At 47.5% G+C, this 27927-nt stretch overlaps 1 protein-coding gene across 1 annotated transcript in view; it reads right to left on the minus strand.

The window, feature by feature from the left end:
- LOC115465678 (SCO-spondin-like) overlaps window positions 1–27927 on the minus strand; it is a 537587-nt gene that overhangs the window by 92619 nt on the left and 417041 nt on the right. The window contains exons 89-93 of the mRNA XM_030196374.1: window positions 13663–13794; window positions 9553–9793; window positions 7420–7572; window positions 6063–6109; window positions 708–882 (exon numbers count right to left, since the gene is read on the minus strand). Of these exons, the coding sequence (XP_030052234.1) occupies window positions 708–882; window positions 6063–6109; window positions 7420–7572; window positions 9553–9793; window positions 13663–13794 (748 nt within the window). The remainder of the gene's footprint in view (window positions 1–707; window positions 883–6062; window positions 6110–7419; window positions 7573–9552; window positions 9794–13662; window positions 13795–27927) is intronic.

Below are 27927 nucleotides of genomic sequence, written 5' to 3' on the forward strand. Positions count from 1 at the left end.
ACCCCCCTCCGTCCACCACCGGGCTGGGGCCCCCTGAATTCAAATCATAGCGCCTCACCTCGACCTCGCTCCATGTGAAAGAAGTGCAGCAGCAGCAGTCTGCAGATCGCCTACCTTCGGGTCTTCCCTCCCTGTGTCCTGCCCTCGTATGATGTAACTAGCGCGAGGGCAGGACAGGTAGGGAAGGCCAGAAGGGAGGCGATCTGCAGACTGCCGCTGCTGCGCTTCTTTCACACGGAGCGAGGTCGAGGTGAGGCGCTATGATTTGAATTCAGGGGGGCCCAGCCCGGTGGTGGACGGAGGGGGGGCGACGATGACCTCGGGGGGGGGGGGGGCGTGGGCAGCCTTTCCCCGGGCCCAGCCCAGTCTCTCGGCGGCCCTGTTGCAATGGCTGGGTTAAATGAGAGGAATAGAGATAAGGAAAACATCCAGCTATCAGAAGCACCAGTGCCAGTACATCCAAAAGGCCAGTGAAGGTCGAAGCTGTGGGCCAGGAAAAGAAAAACTGTACTGTTACGTCACGCAGTAGGTCACAACAAGCTGCCACAATAAATGCTACACCAGCCATTTTTGTGTCATAGTTATGCACTCCAGCAGCAGTAAAATGCAAAAACATTCAGGGCCTGGCTTCTGTGGGTTTGCAATCTCAAATATCTCAGCCCAGCAGAGGAATGGTCTATATAGTACATAATACAGTGCTATTGTACTTACCTCCACAAGGAAAAATGGTACATTCTTGCACTTCTCTATCTGAACCAAGACAGTCTGAACCATTGTTGCGAGGGGGAGGATTGATGCATGCTCTAGTACGGATTTGAATGCCTTGGCCGCAAGTGACAGGACAGTCCGACCAGGGCGACCAAGGGGTCCAAGCACCATCCACTAAGGGAAAGAGCAGCTAGATTAGTAAGATTACTCTCTAGATTGGGGCTCAATAGCCATCCATACAGTGTGTCTGGACCTGCAGACCGTCACAATCCTAGCAATAAGATCTTACTACATAAGAGTGTCATTCTACGAAGTCAACTGGAGGCTGAAGAAGAGATATTGATGGGTGTCCGAGTAAATAAATTTATGTGTAAGGGTGAGAATTTTATATTGGATTCAGAATTGTTCTCGAAGCCAATGACATTGAAATGAGGAGTTAAACTGTCAAATCTCTTCACACCAGAGAGCAGTTCTGCATGGTATGTAATCGTATCAGGGGGGGAATATTTTTAAAGAATTTTAGAATCTATTTGAAGACCCATTTATTTTTGGCTGCTTACGTTGTGGTTTTGGAAGAAGGCTCCTGAGACAGGATAGGTCACTGCTATTGAGACAGACATGGGGAAGCCACTGCTTGCCCTGGGATTGGTAGCATGGATCTTACTACTTTTTGGGATTCTGCCAGGGACTCCTCCACTGCCAGCTCCAGACTCTGTTCCTTTTATCTTGCTGCACCATACGCCTGGAATAGACTTACTGAAACAGTACGTCAAGCTCCATCTTTCTTCGTTTTCAAACCTAGGCTAAAAGCCCACCTTTTTGAGGGTGCTTTTAACTCCTAACCCCTATTCACTTGTTCAGTACCCATGTCTGTTTTATCATTCCCACCTTAAGTATTTCCCTTATTTGTCCTGTTTGTCCTAATTAGATTGTAAGCTCTGTCGAGCAGGGACTGTCTCTTCATGTTCAAGTGTACAGCGCTGCATTCGTCTAGTAGCGCTATAGAAATGATAAGTAGTAGTAGTAGGCTATAATGCAAAGCAGTGATTGCAAACTGTACAGCATAATACTTCATTTTTTTCCCCAGAGGTTATTTTTCATTCAGGAATGTATATCGTTACTATGTGAAAAGAGGGCACATGCCCCCACCCCCTACTCCAATATTCAGATGCCGACAGTCAGCATTTTTTTAAAATGCTTACTGTCGCTGGCTAAATTAGCATGGGCACTGAATATTGGGGCCTAACTTTTTCTGTCCTGGCTGCCAGAGCTTATGTGTGTCCCGGCTGATACTCAGCCGGGGTCCACATAAGACAGTTATATAGGCCCCAGCTGAATATCGACTGGGACCCACATAACTTTTTAAAAAATCTCCCCCCCCCCCCCACAAAGCAAGCTGCCACTTCTCTCCCCCCTCCCTCCAGGCTACTACCAGTCACAAACCGCCCCCTCCCCACACTGTCATCTAGGTAAGCCACCTGGGGCCTACCTGAAGTCCCTGATGGTCCATGGGAGTCATTGTGGGCAGCAGTGAAGACCACACATTCCTGCTCCTTGCATCCACTAAAGGATAAAAGCTGTTGTGACCTCTTGCAGCAGCTTTGTGAAGTACCGCAAGCTGCAGCAAGAGGTTGTGGCAGCCAGTTTCCTTTAACGGCCGCATGGGGCAGGACCAAGTGGCCTTCGCTCCTGCTCCCAATGACTACAGGTAGCCCCAGAGATGGCAGGGGACAGGGGTTGAGACTGGTGGCGGCCTGGGGGAAGGGGGAAGGACGTGGCGGCCTGCTTCGGGAGGGGGGGAAACAATTTTAAAAGAAAAGTTATGCGGTTCCCAGCCAATATTCAGTGCTGGGACCTGCAAAAGTTAGGACAGCTTTTGAACTATCCTAAATTTAGTCACTTAGCTATATGGGTGCCGGCACTGAATACTAGCAGCACCCGCATATCTCGGGCTCCTCTCTAACGCCCCCCCCCCCCCCCGGTACCGCCCCTGATCCACCCCTTTTTTGGCGGCAGTCAGAGGCGATATTCAGTAGTACTGCCCGCTTTAGTGCCGCTGAATATCGGAAGGTAGGTGGCCACAGGTGATTTAAGCGAGCAAGGAGCCTCTTGCTTTGAATATTGGCCTAATACTTATTAAAAAGTGCACCCCTTTCACCATTGGAAAACATGCACCCTCTTTGCTCATGCTGCTCACTTTTTAATAAGAGTGTGCTCTTTTTGTACATGGTACACACCCTTTGAGAAGACTTCACACTACTATTGGCCAATGGCATTTCCTCACAAAAGACATCATATACCTATGTATATATACAGTGGTGGAAATAAGTATTTGATCCCTTGCTGATTTTGTAAGTTTGCCCACTGACAAAGACATGAGCAGCCCATAATTGAAGGGTAGGTTATTGGTAACAGTGAGAGATAGCACATCACAAATTAAATCCGGAAAATCACATTGTGGAAAGTATATGAATTTATTTGCATTCTGCAGAGGGAAATAAGTATTTGATCCCCCACCAACCAGTAAGAGATATGGCCCCTACAGACCAGGTAGATGCTCCAAATCAACTCGTTACCTGCATGACAGACAGCTGTCGGCAATGGTCACCTGTATGAAAGACACCTGTCCACAGACTCAGTGAATCAGTCAGACTCTAACCTCTACAAAATGGCCAAGAGCAAGGAGCTGTCTAAGGATGTCAGGGACAAGATCATACACCTGCACAAGGCTGGAATGGGCTACAAAACCATCAGTAAGACGCTGGGCGAGAAGGAGACAACTGTTGGTGCCATAGTAAGAAAATGGAAGAAGTACAAAATGACTGTCAATCGACAAAGATCTGGGGCTCCACGCAAAATCTCACCTCGTGGGGTATCCTTGATCATGAGGAAGGTTAGAAATCAGCCTACAACTACAAGGGGGGAACTTGTCAATGATCTCAAGGCAGCTGGGACCACTGTCACCACGAAAACCATTGGTAACACATTACGACATAACGGATTGCAATCCTGCAGTGTCCGCAAGGTCCCCCTGCTCCGGAAGGCACATGTGACGGCCCGTCTGAAGTTTGCCAGTGAACACCTGGATGATGCCGAGAGTGATTGGGAGAAGGTGCTATGGTCAGATGAGACAAAAATTGAGCTCTTTGGCATGAACTCAACTCGCCGTGTTTGGAGGAAGAGAAATGCTGCCTATGACCCAAAGAACACCGTCCCCACTGTCAAGCATGGAGGTGGAAATGTTATGTTTTGGGGGTGTTTCTCTGCTAAGGGCACAGGACTACTTCACCGCATCAATGGGAGAATGGATGGGGCCATGTACCGTACAATTCTGAGTGACAACCTCCTTCCCTCCGCCAGGGCCTTAAAAATGGGTCGTGGCTGGGTCTTCCAGCACGACAATGACCCAAAACATACAGCCAAGGCTATAAAGGAGTGGCTCAGGAAGAAGCACATTAGGGTCATGGAGTGGCCTAGCCAGTCACCAGACCTTAATCCCATTGAAAACTTATGGAGGGAGCTGAAGCTGTGAGTTGCCAAGCGACAGCCCAGAACTCTTAATGATTTAGAGATGATCTGCAAAGAGGAGTGGACCAAAATTCCTCCTGACATGTGTGCAAACCTCATCATCAACTACAGAAGACGTCTGACCGCTGTGCTTGCCAACAAGGGTTTTGCCACCAAGTATTAGGTCTTGTTTGCCAGAGGGATTAAATACTTATTTCCCTCTGCAGAATGCAAATAAATTCATATACTTTCCACAATGTGATTTTCCGGATTTAATTTGTGATGTGCTATCTCTCACTGTTACCAATAACCTACCCTTCAATTATGGGCTGCTCATGTCTTTGTCAGTAGGCAAACTTACAAAATCAGCAAGGGATCAAATACTTATTTCCACCACTGTATATATCTATGCACAATATCTGAATACTGGGCTTCTACTTATAAGCTATATCGCTTATTTTAGAAACTCTATTTGTGTTTTGGATGACTGAAAACCGGCATTTAAGAACATGAGAATAGCCATACTGGGTCAGACCAATGGTCCATCTAGCCCAATCTCCTGCTTCCAATAGTGGCCAATCCAGGTCACAAGTACCTGGCAGAAACCCAAATAGTAGCAACATTCCATATAGAACCCCAAAGAATAGCAAGATTCTGGAATCCTAAAGAGTACAAGTCTCCATGCAGAATCTCAATTAGTAGCAACATTCCGTGCTACCAATCCCAGGGCAAGCAGTGGCTTCTCCCATGTCCATCTCAATAACAGACTATGGACTTTTCCTCCAGGAACTTGTCTAAACCTTTTTTAAACCCAGCTAAGCTGATTTTATAAAGCCAGAATACGGACGTCTAAAAGTGCAGTACATCCATATGTCAAGGGAGTGTGGTCTGGGCGTGTTTTGGGAGGGACTAGGAAGGGGCATCATATGGACATCCAACTCTGATTTCAGAAGGGGAACGGATATCTATGTCCAAAGCAATAGACACTGTTAGTTAGGCCTGATTGAGCAGCCATCCACCAGAGGGATTAAGGCAAGTAACCTCCTTAATTCACTAGTGGTTGCTGTACACCTGCCTCCCCAAATGCGATATGGACTATGGAACTCCATGACAGCTTCAGGAACTATGGACATTCATGGTACTGTAATCTTTTTTTTTTAATTAACTTCTTAATAGACCTCCATGCAGAGTTGAGGAGTAACCTAATGTTTAATGCAGTGGACTGAGAAACAGAGGATCCAAGTTCAAATCTCACTTCAGCTCTTTGTCATTTTTGTTGTAATTTGTGAGTCCCCCAGAGACTACCTGGAGGACCACCTACCAGTGGCGTTCCTAGGGGGGCTGACACCCGGGGTGGATCGCCGATGCGCCCCGCCCCCCTGGGTGCAGCGCGACCCCCCCCCCCTCGGCGAAAGGACAACCTCTGGCAAAAGAACCCCCCCGGGTGCACGCCGCTGGGGGGGGGGGGGGGTGCCGCGTGCCTGTCCGCTTCATTCGTTTCCATGCTCCCTCTGCCCCGGAACAGGAAGTAACCTGTTCCGGGTCAGAGGGAGCACAGAACGAACGTAGCAGACCGCACCCACTGCCCCCCCCCTTAGTACGTCACTGCTACCCACTTTTACCTGAATGTATAAGAAACTTGCAAGCCTGAAGGTTATACATTCAGGAATGGTAGATATTTTTCTGCTCCTTGAGGAAATAAAAATCACACACAGTTGCAGTATCCAACCATTAGGATACTCCATTTCTCTGTAGGGACAGCTACGTGGCCAGTGCTGAAATCTCCCCCATGAAATTTGCTCCACCTTGGCACTATTTTTAGGACTTCCATTGTATGTCATTCTTACCTTTACAGTCAATATCCTGGCAATAAATCCCCTCTGGAGTGCAGATGCTGACGAAAGAAAAAAAGAGATAAAAGACATTTTATTTTAGTTAATGATTTATTCTAGAATATTCTAAGTGCTTGGCCCACTTCCAACACACAGTAAGAGAGAGCTGGAAAAGGGAACATTCACAGCATTTCTCTTAGACCTCACCAGTTCAAATTTGAGAGAGAGAGATAATGGACCTGGGGGTAGAGGGGATGAAGGGAGAGCGAGTTGGACCTGGAGGCGGGATAAAGGAAGATGTTGTGCCTTTAATCAGTGGCATAGCCACAAGGGAGGGGAGGAGCTTGAAAACCTGAACCCCTTCCTTTGGGCTCAGGCCCTCTCCAAAGCTGCAGTACCTGTTCAATGGCTGGTGGGGTAGCTTAAGCCAGACTGAAGTCACTCCCTTCTTCCTCGTACTGCCGCAGAAGCGAGGAAGTCAGTGGGGTGACTCCAGCAACCAATACTTGTACTCCCCAAGCGTGCTCGGTTTGTGCATGAACTGAGAATGTTCGGGAAGTGTTGACATCAGCATCTAGAGGCATCCTGCTGACTTCCTCGCTTCAGAGGCAGCAAAGGGAGGAAGGGGGCCACTTTGGCAGTGGATTTTTTCAACTGGCGGGGCTTTACGATATCTAATGTGGAGGGAGGGAGAGGAAATGTGTGCCCCCCCACCTCCAAGTTCATCCCTGTGCCCTCCCAATGGGCTACTGGCTACGCCCCACCTTTAATCACATGATTAATCGTGATAAAAATTTTAATCAAAATGCAGCCCTACTATATCATAAATGTTATTATTTCTTTTCCCTATAGGGCATGCGATGAAACTACAGTGTAGTAAATTTAAAACAAATCGGTGAAAATTTTTCTTCACCCAACGTGTAATTAAACTCTGGAATTCGTTGCCGGAGAAAGTGGTGAAGGCGGTTAGCTTAGCAGAGTTTAAAAAGGGGTTGGACGGTTTCCTAAAGGACAAGTCCATAAACCGCTACTAAACGGACTTGGAAAACTCCAAAATTGTACGTTTGGGAAGCTTGCCAGGTGCCCTTGGCCTGGATTGGCCGCTGTCGTGGACAGGATGCTGGGCTCGATGGACCCTTGGTCTTTTCCCAGTATGGCATTACTTATGTACTTATGAGTTTTCAACTTCCCTCTCTACCTTAAATGTTCAATTTCTCTCCTCCATGGGTGATCTGTTTCTGACTAGCCTCTCCTTCCCATTCCCATGGGTTTAGGATGTTTACTTGCCCATGGGTGTTCTGCTACTGACAGACAGATGAGATCAGAGTCCTCCCTACAATAAAAACAATAATGAATGTGCATGGACACTGACCACTGCTGGCATTCTCCGACCAGAAAGGTGTCCCCGAGGTGGCGCTCCTGGTCATCGTGCAGACACAGAGGAGGGCAGGATCCCTGGTAACAGGGCCGGGTCCGTGTCTGTGCTGTCCAGCAGTCTTCACTTGATGATTCGGAGGTCGATGTCCTGTTCACCAGCAGTCATGAAAACAAAATCAAAACAAATGTGAGATTTTGTAAACCTTAATATTCTTTAAACTCTCCTGTAGCCCCTGCAAATAGCCGGGCCCTCTTTTAATGGTAAAACTTGTTTACTGAACTAAAAGGGAATTCTATTTAGAGTCTAAAATGTGTATGATATCGATATTGAAAAACTGACATTTAGGGCCATGCATGCATAACTGCATTAGATTTCATGTAAGGTTCCCTAAATATAAACCCCTGGATTCTATACGTGACATGCAAATGCGCCAATTAATGCCAATAATTGGGTGGTATCAATTATCGGCAAATTTGCGCACTCATCTTGCTAAGCGCTATTCTATAAAGACCCATGCACAATTTTTTTACAGTGCACAATGTAGCCCAAAATATGTACAGTACAGGGGAAAATTCTACATCTGAGCACCTCCATTCAGGCACCCTCAAGGATGAGCAGTAAGAACCTTTCACACGATATTTAGCGCTATTTAACCAGCCAGGAACAGCTCCTGGCCGGTTAAATAGTGCTTAACTGGCTATCTGTGAATTTTCAGTGGGAGATAGCCAGTTATCTCCCGCTGAATGTTCATGGTCAGCGCTTAGCGGATAACAGGCTATATTGCGAATATTCAGCGCATTGCTAGCTAAGTTTGGCGGCCAAATCGGACCACCCTAATAGCAGGCCTATCTTTGGCTGGTTTAAACTGCTAATTTGAAAGAAACCCCAGACGACGACTGTGTTTGTCGAAACAAGGCCCATGTTGGGTTATTATGTCAGCAATTTCTGTTTGAAAAAATTAAAAAACATTTTTTTGGTCTCCCTGGACATTGTAGTTGGCTTTTTCCACTTCTTTTGGGAGTAACTTTAAGTGCCAACACTTACCCCATGTAAAAGGCAGGTGTAAATGTTAGCACCTAGGCCCTCCACTTTCAGTATTCTATAAGTTTGGTGCATGAGTGATTGACTCACCCATGCCCTGCCCTTGCCCTACCCAAAAGCACACCCCTTTTGCGGTTAGGCGCTAAAGCACTTGGCCACTAATTTATAGAATAGCAGTAAATGCAGTTAGATGCCTAACTTCCATTTGAGCACCTAAAAGTAGTTGCCTAATTAGTGTCTAACTTGTAGTGCACTACACAGAGTGAGGGGATAGTGTGAAGGAAATATATATATATATATATATATGTGGCAGCGTGCACATAAGAAGCAGCAGCTATTTCAAAAAAGTACATCTTCAAAATAGAGCAGCATATCTCAGGGGCTTTTCCTGTGTAGTAGCATCACTTACGCATATAAGTAGCGATTTTTCTACTTCTATGTGTTACCACTTACACACGTAAGTAAAACTACATGTCTGAGGGCCACCAGTTAAGGAGCTGAGCTCCAGAACTCAATTATTTTGCATTTTGAGATGATGTTGAACCCCAGAAATATCATTTATTCATTTTGTTTTCCATTTCATGTATTACACTTTATATTCTGCTCTTATCCAGAGTGGAGTACATAAAACATATATAATAATAAAAACATCAGACACAATACCAAACTATAAACAACAATAAAAAAAAAAATCAGGCAAGCAGGAATCCAGCAAAACACTATTACAAAGTTCATAAACTGGCCTGTGCTAACCAAATGCTGCTTTAACATTGCCAAATTCATCTGTTTCCTGAGGGCAACTGGTAATAGAGTAACTTCTCCTCTTAAATGTAGTCCCAGCACCTCCCACAGGGAGAGGTTGGAACTGCAGGACAAGTGAGCGTCTCTTCATGGATATCAGTGCTCTCTTCTACCATTCCCCATTGCACCTCCCTCTAGAAGAAGCTGGAACTGCAGGATCTGTGAGCTTCCTCATCGACCCTGCAAATTCCCTACAGCAGCGCCTCCTGCTGAAGGTGGTTGGGACTGAGGGCGCTCTAATATGGAGGTAAAGAGTCAAGGCAACAGGATATGTTAGTTTCTTACCTGAATCTGCTCTGGAGCCCTTTCCCACATGTAACGCTGCACTGAGACCAGGTGGACCACATACTCCACTCACAGCTCAGCGTGGGGCAGGTATCGTTGGTGCATAGCAAGCGTCCTTCAGAGCAGGTGCAATTGTTGCATTCATCCTCGTGCGTGCTTCCAGGTGCCCAGCTGTGCCCATGGATATCGGTACATTCACACTGGTGGGACGGCACACAGGCACCATCTTGTTCCAGGAGCCCTGAGCAACAAGCAGCAGCAGAATTTGGGTTAGACTGAGGAAGCACTAGTCTGCCCCATACTCTCCAGGCTGATGGGTTATACTTTGCTTCAGGTACGATCATGTAATGGCCCCAGAGATATCATTTAGAGATTAAGTGAGCAGGAAGTTGCTTATTTCAGCACTTTTATAAAGTCACGCATGTGTCTACGTGACTTTATTAAATGCTAGTGCAAATCCAGCAGCAATCACACCTAGATGGAAGGCATAAACATTATACATATAAGCAGACGACGTAACGATCTACATCCCATTCAAACAAGATCTAAAGGAAATTTCTAATGACATCAATCAAAGTCTCCATATTATGCATTCATGGGCGGATGCATTTCGGCTGAAACTTAACGCAGAAAAAAACCCAATGCCTAATACTCACCTCTCAACATAACAAGAACAAATTCACCACCATCAACACACCAAAGCTGAACCTTCCAATCTCGGACAACCTAAAAATTCTTGGAGTTACCATTGATCAACACCTAACACTTGAGAACCACGCGAAAAACACAACCAAGAAGATGTTCCAATCCATGTGGAAATTAAAAAGAGTAAGACCTTTCTTCCCAAGGACTGTTTTCCGTAACCTGGTACAATCAATGGTGCTCAGTCATCTAGACTACTGCAATGCACTCTATGCCGGCTGTAAAGAGAAAATAATCAAGAAACTTCAGACAGCCCAGAACACTGCAACTAGACTCATATTTGGTAAAACAAAATATGAAAGTGCTAAACCCCTACGAGAAAAACTACACTGGCTCCCACTTAAAGGACGCATCACATTCAAGGTGTGCTCCCTAGTTCACAAAATCATTCACGGAGATGCACCAGCCTACATGTCAGACCTGGTAGACTTACCACCCAGGAATGCCAAAAGATCATCCCGCACATTCCTGAATCTGCACTTCCCTAACTGCAAAGGTCTGAAATACAAACGAACGCATGCGTCAAACTTTACCTACTTGAGCACACAGCTATGGAACGCATTGCCGCACAACTTAAAAACGATTTACGAATTAATGAACTTCCGCAAACTACTGAAGACCCATCTCTTTAACAAGGCATACCACAAGGATCAACCAATGTGAATATACACAACTCCTCCACATACAGTCAGAACTGTCTTACAATATCTGCTTGTTATACTACTATCATGTCTTATCATTATCATCTGCAACACTAAATGTCTATTTTCTAATATATTTCCACTATTCATGATGTATTGTAAGCCACATTGAGCCTGCAAAGAGGTGGGAAAATGTGGGATACAAATGCAATAAATAAATAAATAAATAAATATCTGCATGAGAATATATGTAAATGCGAATGCATGTTTTCTAAAATATGCATGTAAACTGTGACTCCATCCATGACCTGCACAAATTCCTTCCATGGGCATACCTGCTATATAGGCTGGTTTGCACCCTGCGTACTTTTAAGTATGATTTAATTTCATAAGACGCCTTTTACATGTGAAAAAAAAAGTTGATTAAATTACTCTCCAAGTGAGTCCCTGATCTTAAATGATCTTTTTCTACTGAAATTCTGAGCATTATTACTTAAAGAGCAATTGCAAGCTTCCAAGGACAAAACAAATAACACAGACCATTTTCCCAGGGGCATAGTAACAATTGAACGAGCCCAGCAAAATGATTAGGTCCACCCAATAGTAGGGGCCACCTATGGTGATGAACCTTCCCTTCAGCACCCATCCCTTTCTTTGCCTCTTCCACCGTGCAGGTCCAGCATCTCTCTAACCCCCCTGCTTGGGCCTGACATCTCTAACCCCCCCTCCCTCCCTGCAGTCCTCAAAATGTGTTGCAGGTCACCAGCAGATACAGAGACTGAAACAGGCTACCTCCACCCAGCCCTGCCCCGCCTCTCTGATATAACTTCCTGTGGGTTGGGTGGGACACGGCACAGGAAAAGGCCCCAGTAGGGCTAGGCAGAGGCAGCCTGTTTCAACTGGTTTCTGCTGGCGACTTGTGACATATTTTGAAGACCATTGTGGGGGAGGTTAGAAAGATTTTGGGTCGGCGGGTAGGGGGGAGGGGGGAGAGGTTAGAGATACACCCAGCTTGAGCAAGGGAAGGGGCTTGGAGAGTGTCAAAACCATAGAGGGAGGGGATTAGAGAGATGTCACACCTGTGGGAAGGGGAGAGGGAGAGAGAGACGCTGGACCTGTGGATTTATACTTCTTACAGGTATATGTTAAACATTGAAACAGAGAAAAATAAAGACAATATCACTTACAACAATATTAAAAAGAACCAGCCCAAGAACGAAACCTTGCGGCACACCACTTTTCCTCAGAGTGAGCTCCATTTACCACTACCCTCTGTCGCCTTCCACTAAACCAGTTCCTAACCCAGTCAGTCAGTCACTTTAGGGCCCGTACCGAGGGCACTCAGTTTATTTATTAGTTGCCTATGTGGAACCATGTCAAAGGCTTTGCTATAATCTAAATACACCACATCTAGTGCTCTCCCTCGATCCAAAACCCAGACAAAGAAATAAATCAGATTTGTCTGACAAGACCTGCCTCTAGAGAAACCATGTTGCCTCAGGTCCTGCAATCCATTGTTTTCCACAAACTTCACTGTTCTGTTTTAAAAGGATTTCCACTAATTTACTTACCACAGAAGTCAGACTTACCAGCCTGTAGTTCCCAACCTCTTCCTTCCTTCTGCTTTTATAGAGAAGGACCACATCCGCCCGTCTCCAGTTCAGTGTTGCCAGGTGGGCGGTTTTACCACCCAATTGGGCGGTTTTCCGCGACCCGCCGCGGGAAATTTTTGCCCGCGGCGGGTTGCGGTTTTTTGGGCTGTTTTTGGGCTTCAGGGCGGTTTTTTTTGGCCGCGGGGGGCGGGGTTAGTGACGTTTTTTGGGCGGGGTTAGTGACGTTTTGGGCGGGGTTAGTGACGTGGGAGGCGGGGCCGGTGACGGCGGGGGCGGGGTGATGACGCGGGGGTGGGGGTGTCAGGGGCGGGGTTTGTGTTTGGGCGGGTTTTGGGCTGTTTTTTGGGCTGGATTGGGCTGGAAAAAAAATTTCCATCTGGCAACCCTGCTCCAGTTCTCTGGAACCACTCCTGACTCATTTTGACTTTCCCATGGGTTCACAACAATGGAGATAACCACTAGAACACTGACTCTGCAAAAGAGCCTTCTGCACAGTGACGTCACAGGCAGGGCCGCCGGGGGGGGGGGGGAGACAAAATTCCCCGGGCCACCAAGTAGGGCCTGGCGCCGGAGTCTCTTGCCTTCTCTTGTTCTCAGGCCGCTGGTGCCGCAGTCCCGTCTCCAACTGCCTACCCTCAGCTCCCTTCTGTCTGTCATTCAACCCCTGCATTAAAAAAAAATCTCTAAAGCAGTAGCGCAGCGCCTTCTGTGCAAAAGCAGCAGATCACCTCGGGCGGGCCTTCCCTCACTGTGTCCCGCCCGCCTCTGATGCAACTTCCTATTTCTGCGAGGGAGGGACACAGTGAGGGAAGGCCCGCCCGAGGCGATCTGCAGCTTTTGCACAGAAGGCGCTGCTGCTTTAGAGATTTTTTTTAATTTAAATGAAGGGGGTCAGATGGCAGGCAGAAGGGAGCAGAGGGTAGGTAGATGGAGACTGGGAACTGCAGTGCTGGCGGCCTGGGAGCAGGAGAGGGAGACAGCAGTAGCGATTGAGGGGTGGGGGGGGGATGGCGCCGATCCTTGGGGGGGGAGGCAGTGATGATTCTGGGGGGGGGGGGGGCTTGCCCTGGGCCAAGCTCAGTCTCTCGGTGGCCCTGGTCACAGGCACAGCTACAAAGATGCTCTACTGCCGAACACACCAAGAATTTCTTTACCTGGAGGGCAACGGCAGCCGACCTCACAGATCTCTCCATCCTTGCAGGCGATGCCTTGCTGGTAGTCAGAGCAGTGCCGTGGACACTTATTGGCACATATCACGTTCTCCATCTCAGGGGGGCAACCCTCGGCTTGAAATGGCAGTTGCACAGAAAGAAAGATGAAGGAAGAAAGACAGAAAAGAGAATGTAAGTCATGAGCTTAAAGTATAGCAGGGTAGATTCATATTAGTTACTAGAGAGACCTTTCTGTGAGGGGAAGGAACAAAGCAGAAGATCTGCAAAATCTATGTTACTATGTTATATATGTTACTATGTTACTATCTGCAAAAGGTAGAAAGAAGCAGATCAGAATCAGGAGTACTTTCTTCAAACTTTTATTCTTTGCAAAGTCTAAAATACAACCAAACAAACCCAACACTGGCTGTGTGTAAATTTTTTTTTTAATAAATGAGGGATAAATTAAGTAAATGAACATAAATATCAAGTATGAAAACAGAACATGTACATAAAATCTTATCCCTCCCCTCCCCCCCGTTTACTAAGCCAAACTAGAAGCTGCCGCGCAGCAATGCCAACACAGCCCATTCAAAGTGGGACCTGTGGGGGGGGGAGAGAGAGAGAGACCTGGAGCAAAAGGGAGAGAATGTGTTTGACATTATGTTGGGAACGCATTAAACTCCAGACAGCCCAGAACACCGCAGCCAGATTAATATTCGGCAAGGCGAAATATGAAAGTGCCAGACCCCTTAGAGAAAGCCTGCACTGGCTCCCACTGAAGGACCGTATTGCATTCAAGATATGTACCTTGGTCCATAAGATCATTTATGGAGATGCCCCATCATACGTCAGACCTAATTGACTTATCAGAGAAAAACAATAAACGTTCATCACGCACCTGCTTAAACCTTCTTTATCCCAATTGCAGAGGACTTAAATACAAGTCTGTACATACATCCAGTTTCTCATACACCTGCACGCAACTATGGAATGTATTACCGATTGCCATAAAAACAACACACGACCTGACAACCTTCCGAAGGTTATTAAAGACCTACTTATTCATAAAGGCGTACAATAAAGATTCCCCATAACGATCTGACTTCCTAATTATTCCAATCACAACTATTAAGGAACCGTCCTATCTGTCCATCCTAATTACATCCTCACGACTGAATATTATATCTTGTCCTGATATCATTATGCTATGTTAAGTTGCTCTTTCAATCCACTTCCAATCCAATATGATTTACTTATGCACTCCTATTTGTAATAATTGTAAAATTATTATTCCGTTAATATGATTGCTTTGATATTCTATGTACCCATCTATATCTATATTTTGAAATTCTTATCCTATAATGTGTACATGTTGCTATAACATTTTGTAAGCCACATTGAGCCTGCAAATAGGTGGGAAAATGTGGGATACAAGTGCAGCAAATAAATAAATAAATGATGACATCAGGGGAATGCATTGACACCATTTGAACAAGCAAATAATAGCGATTCAACTAACTTTTGTTTTTTTACATTTTTTGAGTGATTTTCTTAGCGTTCCTGTAGCATTTTTTATTGCTTTTAGCCAGATATGATAATATTCAGTGATTTTTATTGACCACTCCTTTTTTTTGGTGCCATTTTGCATTGGACTGTTTGTGTTTTTTATACTACTAAGTGACGTTTTTAGCGCAATATTAGTGCTTTGCTCATATTTTGATATTTATCTGTTAAGGATTTTGGTCTGCTTTTAGCCTTTTTAGTGTTCTGAGTATTTTTCACATATTTTGACCAAATAAGCTTTGACCTTAAGCATGAGGCATATACAGGCATCCCTGGATAGCAGAAACAGTATTGCTGCCACAATCAATACTGCTTGAATGTTATGTGAGGATGCCATCTTTTGGAGAGAGCTAAGAGGAGGATTTTTTTTTTGGCCATCAAGTAGATTTGTTAGCATCCACTGCAATTTTCAAGGGGTGTGCTACCTTAAAGGAGGCATATTTTCAAAGCACTTTGGGAGGCTAAGTTCCATAGGTTTCTATGGAACTTTGGGAGGCTAAGTGCTTTGAAAATGAGCCTGCTTGTCTCTTAATTCAATTACAGCTGTTCCATGGTCTGATCACTTCCTATTAGATTTTACTTTATCTTGAAGAGAAGTGTCTAGGAAGAAATCTGCCCCTCTCTTGTTATAGAGACAAGGTTAGTTCAGTTGAATTTTGGAAAGAAGCTGATTGTCAGCTTCTTTCTGCTTCGTTCACTGATGATAATTTTCTTCTGTGTTGGAACTCTATCTGTAGATACTCTAGCCCCGGGTTAAACACAGATTGAAAAGTTGTAGAAATAAATTCAGATAAATGGCTCGATCAACGCCTTATGTTTTTAAAACGCTCTTGCAGATTAGAGCAATTGTGGAGACGCTCTCCTACTTCAGAAAATAAGATCCATGAATATAAGTCTTTATTGACTAAAAAGAGGAGAGAGTATTACTCTGAATTAGTTAGAAATGCTAAACCAGATACTAGGAGTGGCCTAGTGGTTAGAGTGGTGGACTTTAGTCCTGAGGAGCTGAGTTCGATTCCCACTTCAGGCACAGGCAGCTCCTTGTGACTCTGGGCAAGTCACTTAACCCTCCATTGCCCCAGGTACTAATAAGTACCTGTATACAATATGTAAGCCACCTTGAGCCTGCCATGAGTGGGAAAGCACAGGATACAAATGTAACAAAAAAAAAATCAGTTAGAAAACACCTTCTCCATCTGCTTCTGACTTGGCTACTTATTTTCAAGCTAAGATTCAGACTGTTAGGAATCAGCGTAATTTATCTAATTTTTGTTCTGTTTCACAGTTCTACGTCTCAACTTCTGTTCCAGTTGCTAGACTTGGGTTGCAATTTGATGAAATGCAACTCCCAGATGTAAAACAATTATTTAAAAAATATGCTAAATCTTTTTCATTTCATTCAAGTACTTATATACCACTTAGACCTAAGCTGTTTACAGTTTCATTTAACAGGTACTGGGATGAGCTCACAATCACATTGTACTACTGTTGTACCCGGGGCATTGGAGGGTCAATGATTTGCCCGGGGTCACACGGAGCTGCAGAGGGAATTGAACATGGTTCCTCAGGATCTGAACCCACTGCTGACCATCAGGCGGCAGCAGGAATTGAACCCAGTTCCCCAGGTCCTTAACTCACTACATTAACTATTAGGCCACTCTCAATCAGGCTTAAGGAAAAACTACAGCACTGAAACTATTGTATCAACTTTGATAGCGTAGGCTAAAGAATTATTTTGAACAGGTCAATGTGCTATTGTCATTCAATTTGATCTAAGTACTGCTTTTGACCTAGTTGATTTTGAACTGATGATTCAAATTCTGAACTACTTTGGCATTCAAAGTCCAGTTTGTCTTGAATTCATGGTTTCTTGACAAATCATCATTATACTGTACAGAAGGACGGGGTTTTTTCTGAAACATGGAATCCTTCAAATGGAGTTCCCCAAGGTTCCCCACTTTCCCCTTCCCTTTTCAATTTATCAATGCAGTCTTTGGGTGAAACCCTCGATCAAGCCAAGTGATAAAATATTATATATATGCAGATGACATCATTGTGATTTTACCCGTTTACCAGCTGTGGTCTGATACGTTATCTATGTGAGATAATTGCATTTCATAAGCCTAAATTAATTAAGAGCAAAACCAAGTTTTTATGGTTGGGTTCTTAAACAGGTCCAAGATATGCTGACTCTATATCCAGGGGTGTGCTGGTAAATTTTTAACAACAGGCTCTTTCTCCGGACTTAGCCAGCTCTGCAGTTGGAAGGGCCAGGGGTGGCCGGGGGGGGGGGGGGGGGGGGGGGGGGAGCAACACTTGCCTCTCTCTCCTCCCTCCCTTCGTGCGGGCACACTAGGCATACCTTTGCTGGCAACCAATAAATGGACTGCCACCACTCCCAACGTCTTGCTCTGAGCAGCATGCTGGAACTTCTCTCACATGCTCCAGAAGTCTCAGCCTGCTGCCCAGAGCTGGAATCAAGGAGCTGGGAGCAGCAGTAGTCTATTTACTTGGCTGGCAGGGCTCAGCATCCCCGCCAGCAAAGTAAAAGAGAATTCAGCAGGAGACCCAAGCCTACATTTTGGGAACCAGTTGTTAAAGTAGCCATGGAGGGCCCTACTTTAACAACCGGCTCCCAAAATTCTTAAAAACTTAACAACCGGCTCTTGCGAGCCTGTGAGAGCCTGCTCCAGCACACCACTGTCTATATCCTTAGATGATAATCAGTTTTCTTTGGATCTTCATTCAAAACGTTTGGGAGTGGAGATGGACCATTTATTGACTATGCATTGTCATATCCAGTCTACCATCAAACACTTCATATCCAGTCTACCATCAAACACTTTTATAATGTTAAGAAAGTTGAGGATCTTTAGAAAGTATTTCAACTTAGAGGTTTTCGGAATTCCGGTCCAGTCTCTAATTCTCCCAAGACTGGATTATTGTAATCTTATGTTAGCTATTTGTTCAAAATTGCTCATTTATAGATCACAATTGGTACAAAACTCTGCTGTTAGATTGATTTTTGCATTATCTTGATTTGAGTCACTTCAATCTTATTATTTCAGATTTCATTGGTTACCAGTTGCTGGAAATTTTCAGTTTAAATTAGGTATTACCACCTTTAAAATTCTTACTTGGGAAATTCCTGATTATATGTTGAATTTAGTATCCTTGTTACAAGGATCTTCTTCCAGATATAATACAATCTTTTTCAGTTAAAATTTCCAATGTATACGAGTCTAAAATCTAACAAACACCTTACACTATTCAATATCAGTTAGCTAACTCGTGGCACCAGCTCCCGTTGTACTCCCGTTATATTCAATTTAGAAACATTTAAAAGCTTTTTTATTTTGCAAGGTGGGTTTATCTAATGTCTATCTATGCTATTAGTTTGTTTCAATTATTTGTTAGCTCCTGGATTGATTGGTCCAGCTTTTGATTACTATAATCCATCCTTGAACTGAATAGGTATAGGCAGAATACAAGAACTGGCATAACATAACATTTATTTTTTTTAGCTTTGGCCAAGTTGGTAAGGTGATTTTTGAGCACCACTTGGGTAGGTGTCCTTTTTTTACATATACATATGGTGAAATTAGGCCTTACCTGCTAATTTTCTTTCCTCTAGACCCTCCAGACCGGTCAAGACGCTTGGGTTATGCATGCCTACCAGCAGAGGGAGACTGAGAACACTAACTTCAAACTGAGTACATATAACCTGTGCCTAGCCATCTATCTTCAGTATACACTTAGCAAAGCAGAGAAACAAATCCCTGGAACAGTAACTCTGAAACTAATAGAACCCCTGTACCTGGAAAACTAATAGTTAAACACCAACAGTGTGCTTAAACAGATGAAACGCCCAGGCGTCCCACTCTGTAGAATATTAGAGTCAAAGAAAGTTCTCCGACCATACTGAACATAAAATGAACAGTCATAGCAGAACACGGCTCAAAATACTTCTGATAATCGACACGGCTGAAAAATACTTCTGATAAGAGACAGGGCGGGCTCTTGACCGGTCTGGAGGGTCTAGAGGAAAGAAAATTAGCAGGTAAGGCCTAATTTCACCTTCCTCAGCAACCCTCCAGACCGGTCAAGACGCTTGGGAAGTACCAAAGCAGTAGACACATTAAGGGTGGGACCCACGAAAAGCAGAAGACAACACAGCCGCTCCAAACCGAGCATCCTCTTTTGCCTGCACATCAATTCTATAATGCTTTACAAAAGAATGAATGGACGACCACGCCGCCGCCTTACAAATGTCCTGCGGAGGAATAAAACTACTTTCCGCCCAAGAGGCGGCTACCCCCCGAGTAGAGTGTGCCTTTAGTACCGAGGGAACTGCCTGACGCTTCAACAAATACGCCGAGGCAATAGTCTCTTTCAACCATCTAGCCAGAGTAGCCTTGGAAGCTGCTTCACCCTTTCTGGGGCCTCCAAACAAAATGAACAAACGATCCGACGCTCGAAAGTCCTGCGTTCTGCTCAAATACGACCGCAAAATGCGTTGAACATCCAACTTAGCCAAACGACGTTGAGAGAGATCACCAGACCTATCCCCCAACACTGGTAACGAAATCACCTGATTTACATGAAAGGAGGATACCACCTTAGGAACAAACGAAGGAACTGTCCGCAAAGTCACTTTCTCCTTAGCAAAGGAGAGAAAAGGCTCTCTACAAGACAAAGCCTGTAGCTCCGAAATTCTACGCGCCGAAGCAATGGCCACCAGAAACACTGTCTTTAAAGTAAGATCTTTACACGAGATGGAAGCCAATGGTTCAAACGGAGGGCCTACCAGAGCCTCCAAGACCAAATTCAAATCCCAAGGCGGAACCGTCGGATGACGAGGCGGACGAAGCAACTTGACAGCTTTCAAGAACCGCCCCACGTCCGGCGAAGCCACCAAGGAAATCCCCTGAATCTTTCCACGGAAACAAGACAACGCTGAAACCTGCACTTTCAGGGAAGAGAGCGAGAGCCCCCTGTCAAGACCGTCCCGCAGGAACTCCAAAACTTCCGTGATCGAAACACGTAGAGGAACATAATCCCGCTCTTGACACCAGTTCTCAAAAATGCGCCACACCCGCACATAAGCCAAAGAAGTAGACCTCTTACGAGAACGCAACATGGTATCAATTACCCTGGCTGAAAAACCTTTCTTCCTTAATCTGAGCCTCTCAAGAGCCAGGCCGTAAGCGAGAATGGAGAAGGGTCGGCCATCTCGATCGGCCCCTGAACCAATCTCACCCCGGGCCCCAACGGAATCAGAGCCTGCACTAATAACCGAACCAGGTCTCCGTACCACGGACGCCGAGGCCAATTGGGCGCAATCAGAACCACTAGACCTGCATGGCGCCCGATCCGCTGCACCACGCGGCCCACCAGAGGAAATACATAGAGCAACTGTTGAGTCGGCCACGGGAGCACTAACGCGTCGATGCCCTCGGCCTGAGGATCTCTTCGACGACTGAAAAAGCGAGAGACCTGAGCGTTGTCGGCCGATGCCATGAGATCCAGCACCGGCCGACCCCACTCCAACACCAGTCGATTGAACACTGAGGGATGGAGGGACCACTCTCCGGGGTCTAACGTGTGCCTGCTTAGAAAATCCGCGCTCACGTTGTCCACCCCTGCCACGTGGCCCGCCGAGAGACCCTGAAGATGAGCTTCTGCCCACAACATTAACTCCGCCGCCTCCACAGCTAACGCTTGGCTCTTCGTTCCCCCCTGCCGATTTACATATGCGACGGCCGTGGCATTGTCGGAAAGAACCCTGACTGCCTTGCCTTCTAGCAGGCTCTGAAAGGACCGAAGAGCCAACCGAATTGCTCGAGTCTCCAGGCGATTGATGGACCAAGATGCTTCCTCCAACGTCCAACGTCCTTGGGCTACCTGACCCAGGCAATGCGCTCCCCAGCCCGAGAGACTCGCATCCGTGGTCAGCACCATCCAATTGGGAGTGTCCAGCGGCATGCCCTTCGCTAGATTCGGAGAGTGGAGCCACCAGCGAAGGCTGCGACGGGCAACCCCCGACAGAGGGAAACTCTCCTCCAGGCACTGAGACTGAGGAAACCAACGAGACAACAAAGCTCTCTGTAATTCTCTCATATGGGCCCTGGCCCAAGGAACCACCTCTATTGTTGCTGCCATCAGACCCAACACCTGAAGATACGCCCGAGCCAAAGGCGCCCTCTGCGCTCGGAGCTGACGGATCTGTCCCTGCAGCTTGGAGATGCGAGGAGCTGTCAAAAACACCCGGCCCTTCTTCGTGTCGAAGCGAACTCCCAGATACTCCAGGGACTGGGAAGGTACCAGGTGACACTTTGCCAGATTGACCACCCAACCCAGCGACTGCAAGAAGGTCACCACACGGCCGGTGGCCTCCTCGCTCTCTGACCTTGATTTGGCCCGAATCAACCAATCGTCCAGATACGGATGAACCAAAATGCCGCCGCCACCACCACCATCACCTTGGAAAAGGTGCGAGGCGCAGTCGCCAGGCCGAATGGAAGCGCACAAAACTGAAAATGTCTCCCTAAGACCACAAAGCGAAGAAAACGCTGGTGCGCCTCTAGAATGGGGATGTGTAAGTAAGCCTCTGTCAGGTCTAAAGAAGTCAGAAACTCTCCTTCTTGCACCGCTACAATCACTGAGCGTAACGTCTCTATCCGAAAGGAGGGAACCTTTAGGGCTGCATTGACCTTCTTGAGGTCTAAAATGGGCCGGAAGGAACCCTCTTCTTTCTTGGGCACCACGAAGTAAATGGAGTAACAGCCCATACCTCTTTCTAACATGGGAACAGGTACCACCGCCCCTAAACCGATTAGCCGCGACAGAGTGTCCCGCACTGCTCTTGCCTTGCATCTTGAATGACAGGGAGACACGAGAAAGAAATCGGAAAGGGGACTGTCGAATTCTAGGGCGTACCCGTCTCGCACTATCTGCAGCACCCACTGGTCTGACGTGATCTGGACCCACCTCTGGTAAAACAAGCGTAAGCGAGCCCCCACGCGAACCAGAGGCTGGGTCCCCAAACCATCATTGAGACACACGGGACGTACCGGACGCTCCCGAAGAGGAGCCTCGACCCCCGCGACGGCCACCTCGAAAGGACTGGGTTCTCTGGAAAAACCAACCCCTAGTCCCCCCAGAAGGCCTACTGGGCCGATACCGCCGAGCCTCCTGAAACCGCCCCCACCCCGCAGCCCCCTTAGACACCTTGGGACGAAGCTCAGGAAGCCGAGGGGCCTTAGCATCACCAAGATCCTTCACCAACTTATCCAATTCCTCCCCGAAAAGCAAAGAGCCTTTAAAAGGAAGGGAACAAAGTTTAGCCTTGGCGGCGGCATCGGCCACCCAGCCCCGCAACCACAGGGCCCGCCGAGCCGCCACCGCAAAGGTCATGTTCTTAGCAGACGCCCTCAACAAATCGTACAGCGCATCTGCCAAGAAAGACGACCCCATCTCCAACTTGGCCAGATCTTGAACAAGAGAAGCCCTATCAGCCTGCGGGCTATCCAGGAGCCTCTCAGCCCAGCGAAAACAAACCCGAGCCACCAGACCTCCACAAACAGACGCTTGCAGCGCCAAGGCAGACAGATCAAAACTCCGCTTTAGGAAGGTCTCCAATTTCCTATCCTGAGGGTCCCGCAACGCGGCCCCCCCATCCACTGGAATAGCAGTAGCCTTAGTCACTGCCGTCACCACGGCATCTACCGTCGGGGGCCTGAGAGAATCTCTGTCCTCCTGAGGAAGAGGATAGAGCTTGGTCATAGCCCGAGCCACCTTACATTGAGCCTCCGGCGAATGCCACTCCTGCGTGATCATATCTCTCAAGTCCGCATTCATAGGAAAAGAGCGAGAGACCCGCCTGATCCCCTTAACCAAAGGATCCACCTGCTTCCCATCCCCAATGGGAGCTGCCGCAGGATCAAACCTTAAAGTGGCAGACACCTGTTCAGTGAGTTCAGATAATTCATCCCTGTGAAAAATCCGAACCACCGAGGGGTCTTCCCCTGGCAAAGTCAGGTCCCCATCCTGACCTGCAGCCGACCCCTCCTCCTCTTCCAGGGGGCTAAAATCGCCCTCAGAGTCTGGAGGAGAAAAAACCTCTACATCTTCAGACCACTCCACCCGTGGTCTTTTAGCGGTAGCCCCCCCAACCCGGGACTAAGGGACTCTGCACACGATGGGCCCGCCTTCCAAGCCTGAAACAAACTCCAAACAAACTCTGGAGGGAACCCCATGCTGCCCGAGGCCTCCCCCCCAGCGGGGCTCGAAATCGGGAGAGACTGCGGCCCCACAACCGTCTCAGCGCCCAAAAGACCCGAATCCATGATGGCGGCGGTTCCCGCCAAAATCGGAACCGCCGCTGAAGCGCCAAACTGAGCCGCACAACCCTCCTGCGATCCAGCAGAAGGAACCTCCGCCGCTAACACCGGTGGTGCGAGGGATAGGGCCTTGGGCTCTCCACAAAAACGGCAGGGACCGCCAGCCGCGTCTACACCCAGACGCGCACACAGCCGGCAACGAAGCAACTTCCCCGACATATTCACGCCTCAGAATCAGCTGATTACAACAACCGGCGAAAATAAAAAGAAAAAACACTCACCGGCGCTTAATTACTGGCTCAGCTCTCCCAGACCGGCTGAACAACTCCAGAAACACCGGAGTGCAGCTCCTGCAGCTCTCCACACGAGGTGTGCTCTTTTTTTTTTTTTTAAACTTTATTTGAGCCCTGCTGCTATAATCTGTATGGCACTCAAGGCTGCAGGATTAACACTGCAGCCGAGGCACAACGCTGCCCAAAACGGGAGAGCCAGTCGGGGGGAGGGACCCGGCCACCCGGGTGTGACACCCCAGAGGGGACAATGGCAGGCCCCACTGGACCTACCAACCCCTTGCACACCACAGAATTCCAGGTACAGGGATTAACACTGTTCTCCAGAAAACAACTGAAAATTAACTAATCTTACAACAAGGAACCTAAATCCTACCAGACTGGACAAGCTGCACAGGCTGCATGTCTACCCTCTGCTGAGACTGAGAAAATACTGGAGATAGATGGCTAGGCACAGGTTATATGTACTCAGTTTGAAGTTAGTGTTCTCAGTCTCCCTCTGCTGGTAGGCATGCATAACCCAAGCGTCTTGACCGGTCTGGAGGATTGCTGAGGAATCTGGTATTCATATTTGATACTAAGAAATGAGATCTTACCTGCTAATTTGCTTTCCTTGAGTCTCTCCAGACCGTTCCTGATTAGCAGATAATATGCAGTCCTACCAGCAGAGGGAAACTGAGAACTATTGACTAGTGACACCTGTATATAAGGGACTGTGCAACCCTGACCTGCTCCATATTTCGAATAGCAAAGCATAATACAAAGAATCAACCCCCCCCCCCCCCCCCCCCCCCCCCCCCCCCCCCCCCCCCCCCCCCCCCCGAAATAGAGAAATACATTAGTCTCCCTGAGGAACCCCTGGAAAGGAGAGAGCACCATTCATCCAACAAATCATGAATAAATACGATCACAGTTGTTGCTTGCAGCACCCGAACCATCAGGCACCCCATCACCCCACACACTCTTCTTGGGCAGGGTTCAAGAATGGTCTGGAGAGACTCAAGAAAAGCACATTATCAGGTAAGATCTAATTTCTCCTTACTTACTGTCTTTTCCAGACCATTCCTGATGAGTGGAAAGTACCAAAGCAGTACTCACCAAGGGTGGGAAAGTCCCCGGACCATCATCGAAGCTCCAAATGAACCATCCTGCCAGGACTGAACATCCAACCGGTAGTGCCTGACAAAAGAATGAAAAGAGCACCAAGTTGCCACCCGGTAAATGTCCTGTGGAGAAATAAAGAGAATGCTCTGCCCAGGAGGAGGCCAGTGTCGACGTGGAATGTGCCCACAACACTGCAGGTACGTCCCTACCACACAACAAATATGTGAATGAAACAGCTTCTTTAATACAGCCAGCGATGGAGGCCTTAGACGCCACCTCCCACTTCCATAGATCCCCAAACAAAACAAAGAGACAGTCCGTCTTACGAAAATCCAACATTCAGCGAACATAGCACTTCAGCGCCCTAAGGACATCGAGCCTATACAAAGAAGGAGGTGACTCCGCTTGCAAAAAGATGGTAACGAAATAGACTGATTGACCTGAAAAGGGGAAATCACCTTGGGAAGAAAGGACAGAACCGGCCTCAATGACATCTTCTCCCTAGAGAAGACCAGAAACAGCTCCCGACATGGCAAGGCTTGTAACTCTGAAATACGTTGCGCCATGATAGCACCAAAAACACCACCTTGAGAAAAAGATCCTTAAGGGAGGCCTGCTGAAGAGGTTCAAATGGGGTCTTAACCAAGGCTGACAGCACCAAATTCAAGTACCAAGGAGGAACGACCAGGCGCGTAGGTCTCAACTACTTGACTCCTTGGAAAAACCGGGAAACATCTGGATGAAGAGCCAACGATCTCTCCTGAAGCGGACCCCGAAAACAAGCCAGAGTTGCCAGCTGCACCCGAAGGGAAGACAAAGACAAATCTTTTTCCAAGCCACATTGAAGAAAATCCAAAATGTGCCAACAGAAGTCTGTAAGAGAAGCACATCTCCCTGCTCACACCAAGCCTCAAAAATACGCCATATCCGCAAGTAGGCCAAGGAGGTGGATCATTTCCTGGAAATCAAGAGGGTATGAACCACCCCGGCAGAATAACCTTTCTTCAATAACTTTGCCAGCTCAACAACCAAGCCGTAAGCGAGAACCGAGCCAGATCAGGCATTAGAATGGGACTTTGCCTCAGCAGACTGCCCTCTATGGGAAAACGAAGTGAATCGCACACCTGCAACTGCACCAGATCTGCATATCATGGCCAGCATGGCCAGTCGGGCACCATAAGAACTACCTGACTGTCGTGACCCTTAATGCGTTAAAGAACATGACCGATGAGCGGCCACAGAGGAAACACAAACAGCAGCCCCTGACAAGGTGAGGGCTGAACCAATGCATCCAGACCCTCCGACAACGGCTCCTTTCAGTGACTGAAAAACCGAGGGGCCTTGGCATTCTTGGCTGTGGCCATGAGATCCATGATTGGAGGACCCCAGTGGTCTACAATGAGCTGAAACGCAAAGGGGACCAGACTCCACTCCCCTGGACCTAGGCGATAATAACTAAGATAGTCCACCTCCAGATTGGTAACACCCAGCACATGCACCACCAAGAGTAATCGTTGGTTCTGCTCCGCCCAGGCCAAGATCAGTGCTGTTTCTTGTGCCGAGGATGCTTGGTACCCCCTTGGCAATTGACATAAGCGACCACCATCACATTGCCTGAGAGCACTCAATGTCTCGAAGGCAAAGCAACCGCTGAAATGACAACAGGGCGAGACATATTGCCTGAGTGTCCAGATGCTTGATCGACCATCATCCCTGAGCCACTTGCCCCTGACAATGGGCTCCCCACTCGGAGAGGCTGGCATCCATTGTCACCAACACCCAGTCAGAAGGGTCCAGGGGCATGCTCCAACTCAGATGATGCCGGTCCAGCCACCACTGAAGGCTGAGGCATATTGCACAGCAGAGCCACACCCTGCATAAAAGTGCATCTGACTGAAGAGACCAGCACACCGAGACAGTAGACTAGAGAGGCCTCATGTGAGCTCTCACCCATGTTCACCGCCACAGATCCGAGAACCTGCAGAATCTCCCATGAGGACAGATCCTTGACAGCGAGAACCCAACAAATCTGAGGCTGAATTTTCAGGATCCATGCTTCCGGAAGATGTACCATTTCATCCTGAGTGTCGAAACGCACACCCAGATATTCCAAGGACTGGCTTGGGGACAGAAAACTCTTGGGCACATTGACAACCCAACCCAGATGCTGTAGCAGATGGACTACCTGAGATGTGGCTGTCTGGCTCTCTTCGACAGACTTCCAGTTTCTGGGTCCAGCAGAGCCAGCAGCAGCATGCAGAAGGGAACGTCCCTGCAACTGTCTTTTGCTTGTTGCCACTACAGCCACGGTGAAGAGAAAAGCAGGGGATCGGCGCACGAACTCCAGACTATCTAAAATGAGTAAGCCAGTGGGAGGGGAAGAGGACAGACAAGACGTGGCAAAGGTAAAATTATGTATCATACCTGATAATTTTCTTTCCATTAATCATAGCTGATCAATCCATAGACTGGTGGGTTGTGTCCATCTACCAGCAGGTGGAGATAGAGAGCAAACTTTTGCCTCCCTATATGTGGTCATGTGCTGCCGGAAACTCCTCAGTATGTCGATATCAAAGCTCCATCCGCAGGACTCAGCACTTAGAGAATTACACCCACGAAGGGACACTCTGTCCAGCTCACCACCGCCGAAACGGGGGAGGGGAATTAACCCAGCTCATCCCCACACAAATGGGGGAGGGGAATTAGCCCAGCTCATCCCCACACAAGTGGGGGAGGGGAATCCGTCCAGCTCATCCCCGCGGAGCGGGGGAGGGACACCACCCCGCCGATGCGGGGGGATCTGGCTTATCCTGCAACCGCGGGAGGAGCTGACTGACCCTAACACCGCCGAAGCGGGAGGGGTATAAAGCTGCCCTACAACCGCCCGAAGCGGGAGGGAGCGCCGGCAGAATTTTTGTCTCAATCTAGCCCCGTAAAACGGAGGGGAGAGGAATGCAGCAGCTCAC

This window comes from Microcaecilia unicolor, chromosome 1 (genome assembly GCF_901765095.1).
Source record: "Microcaecilia unicolor chromosome 1, aMicUni1.1, whole genome shotgun sequence".
Classification (NCBI taxonomy): Eukaryota; Metazoa; Chordata; class Amphibia; order Gymnophiona; family Siphonopidae; genus Microcaecilia; species Microcaecilia unicolor.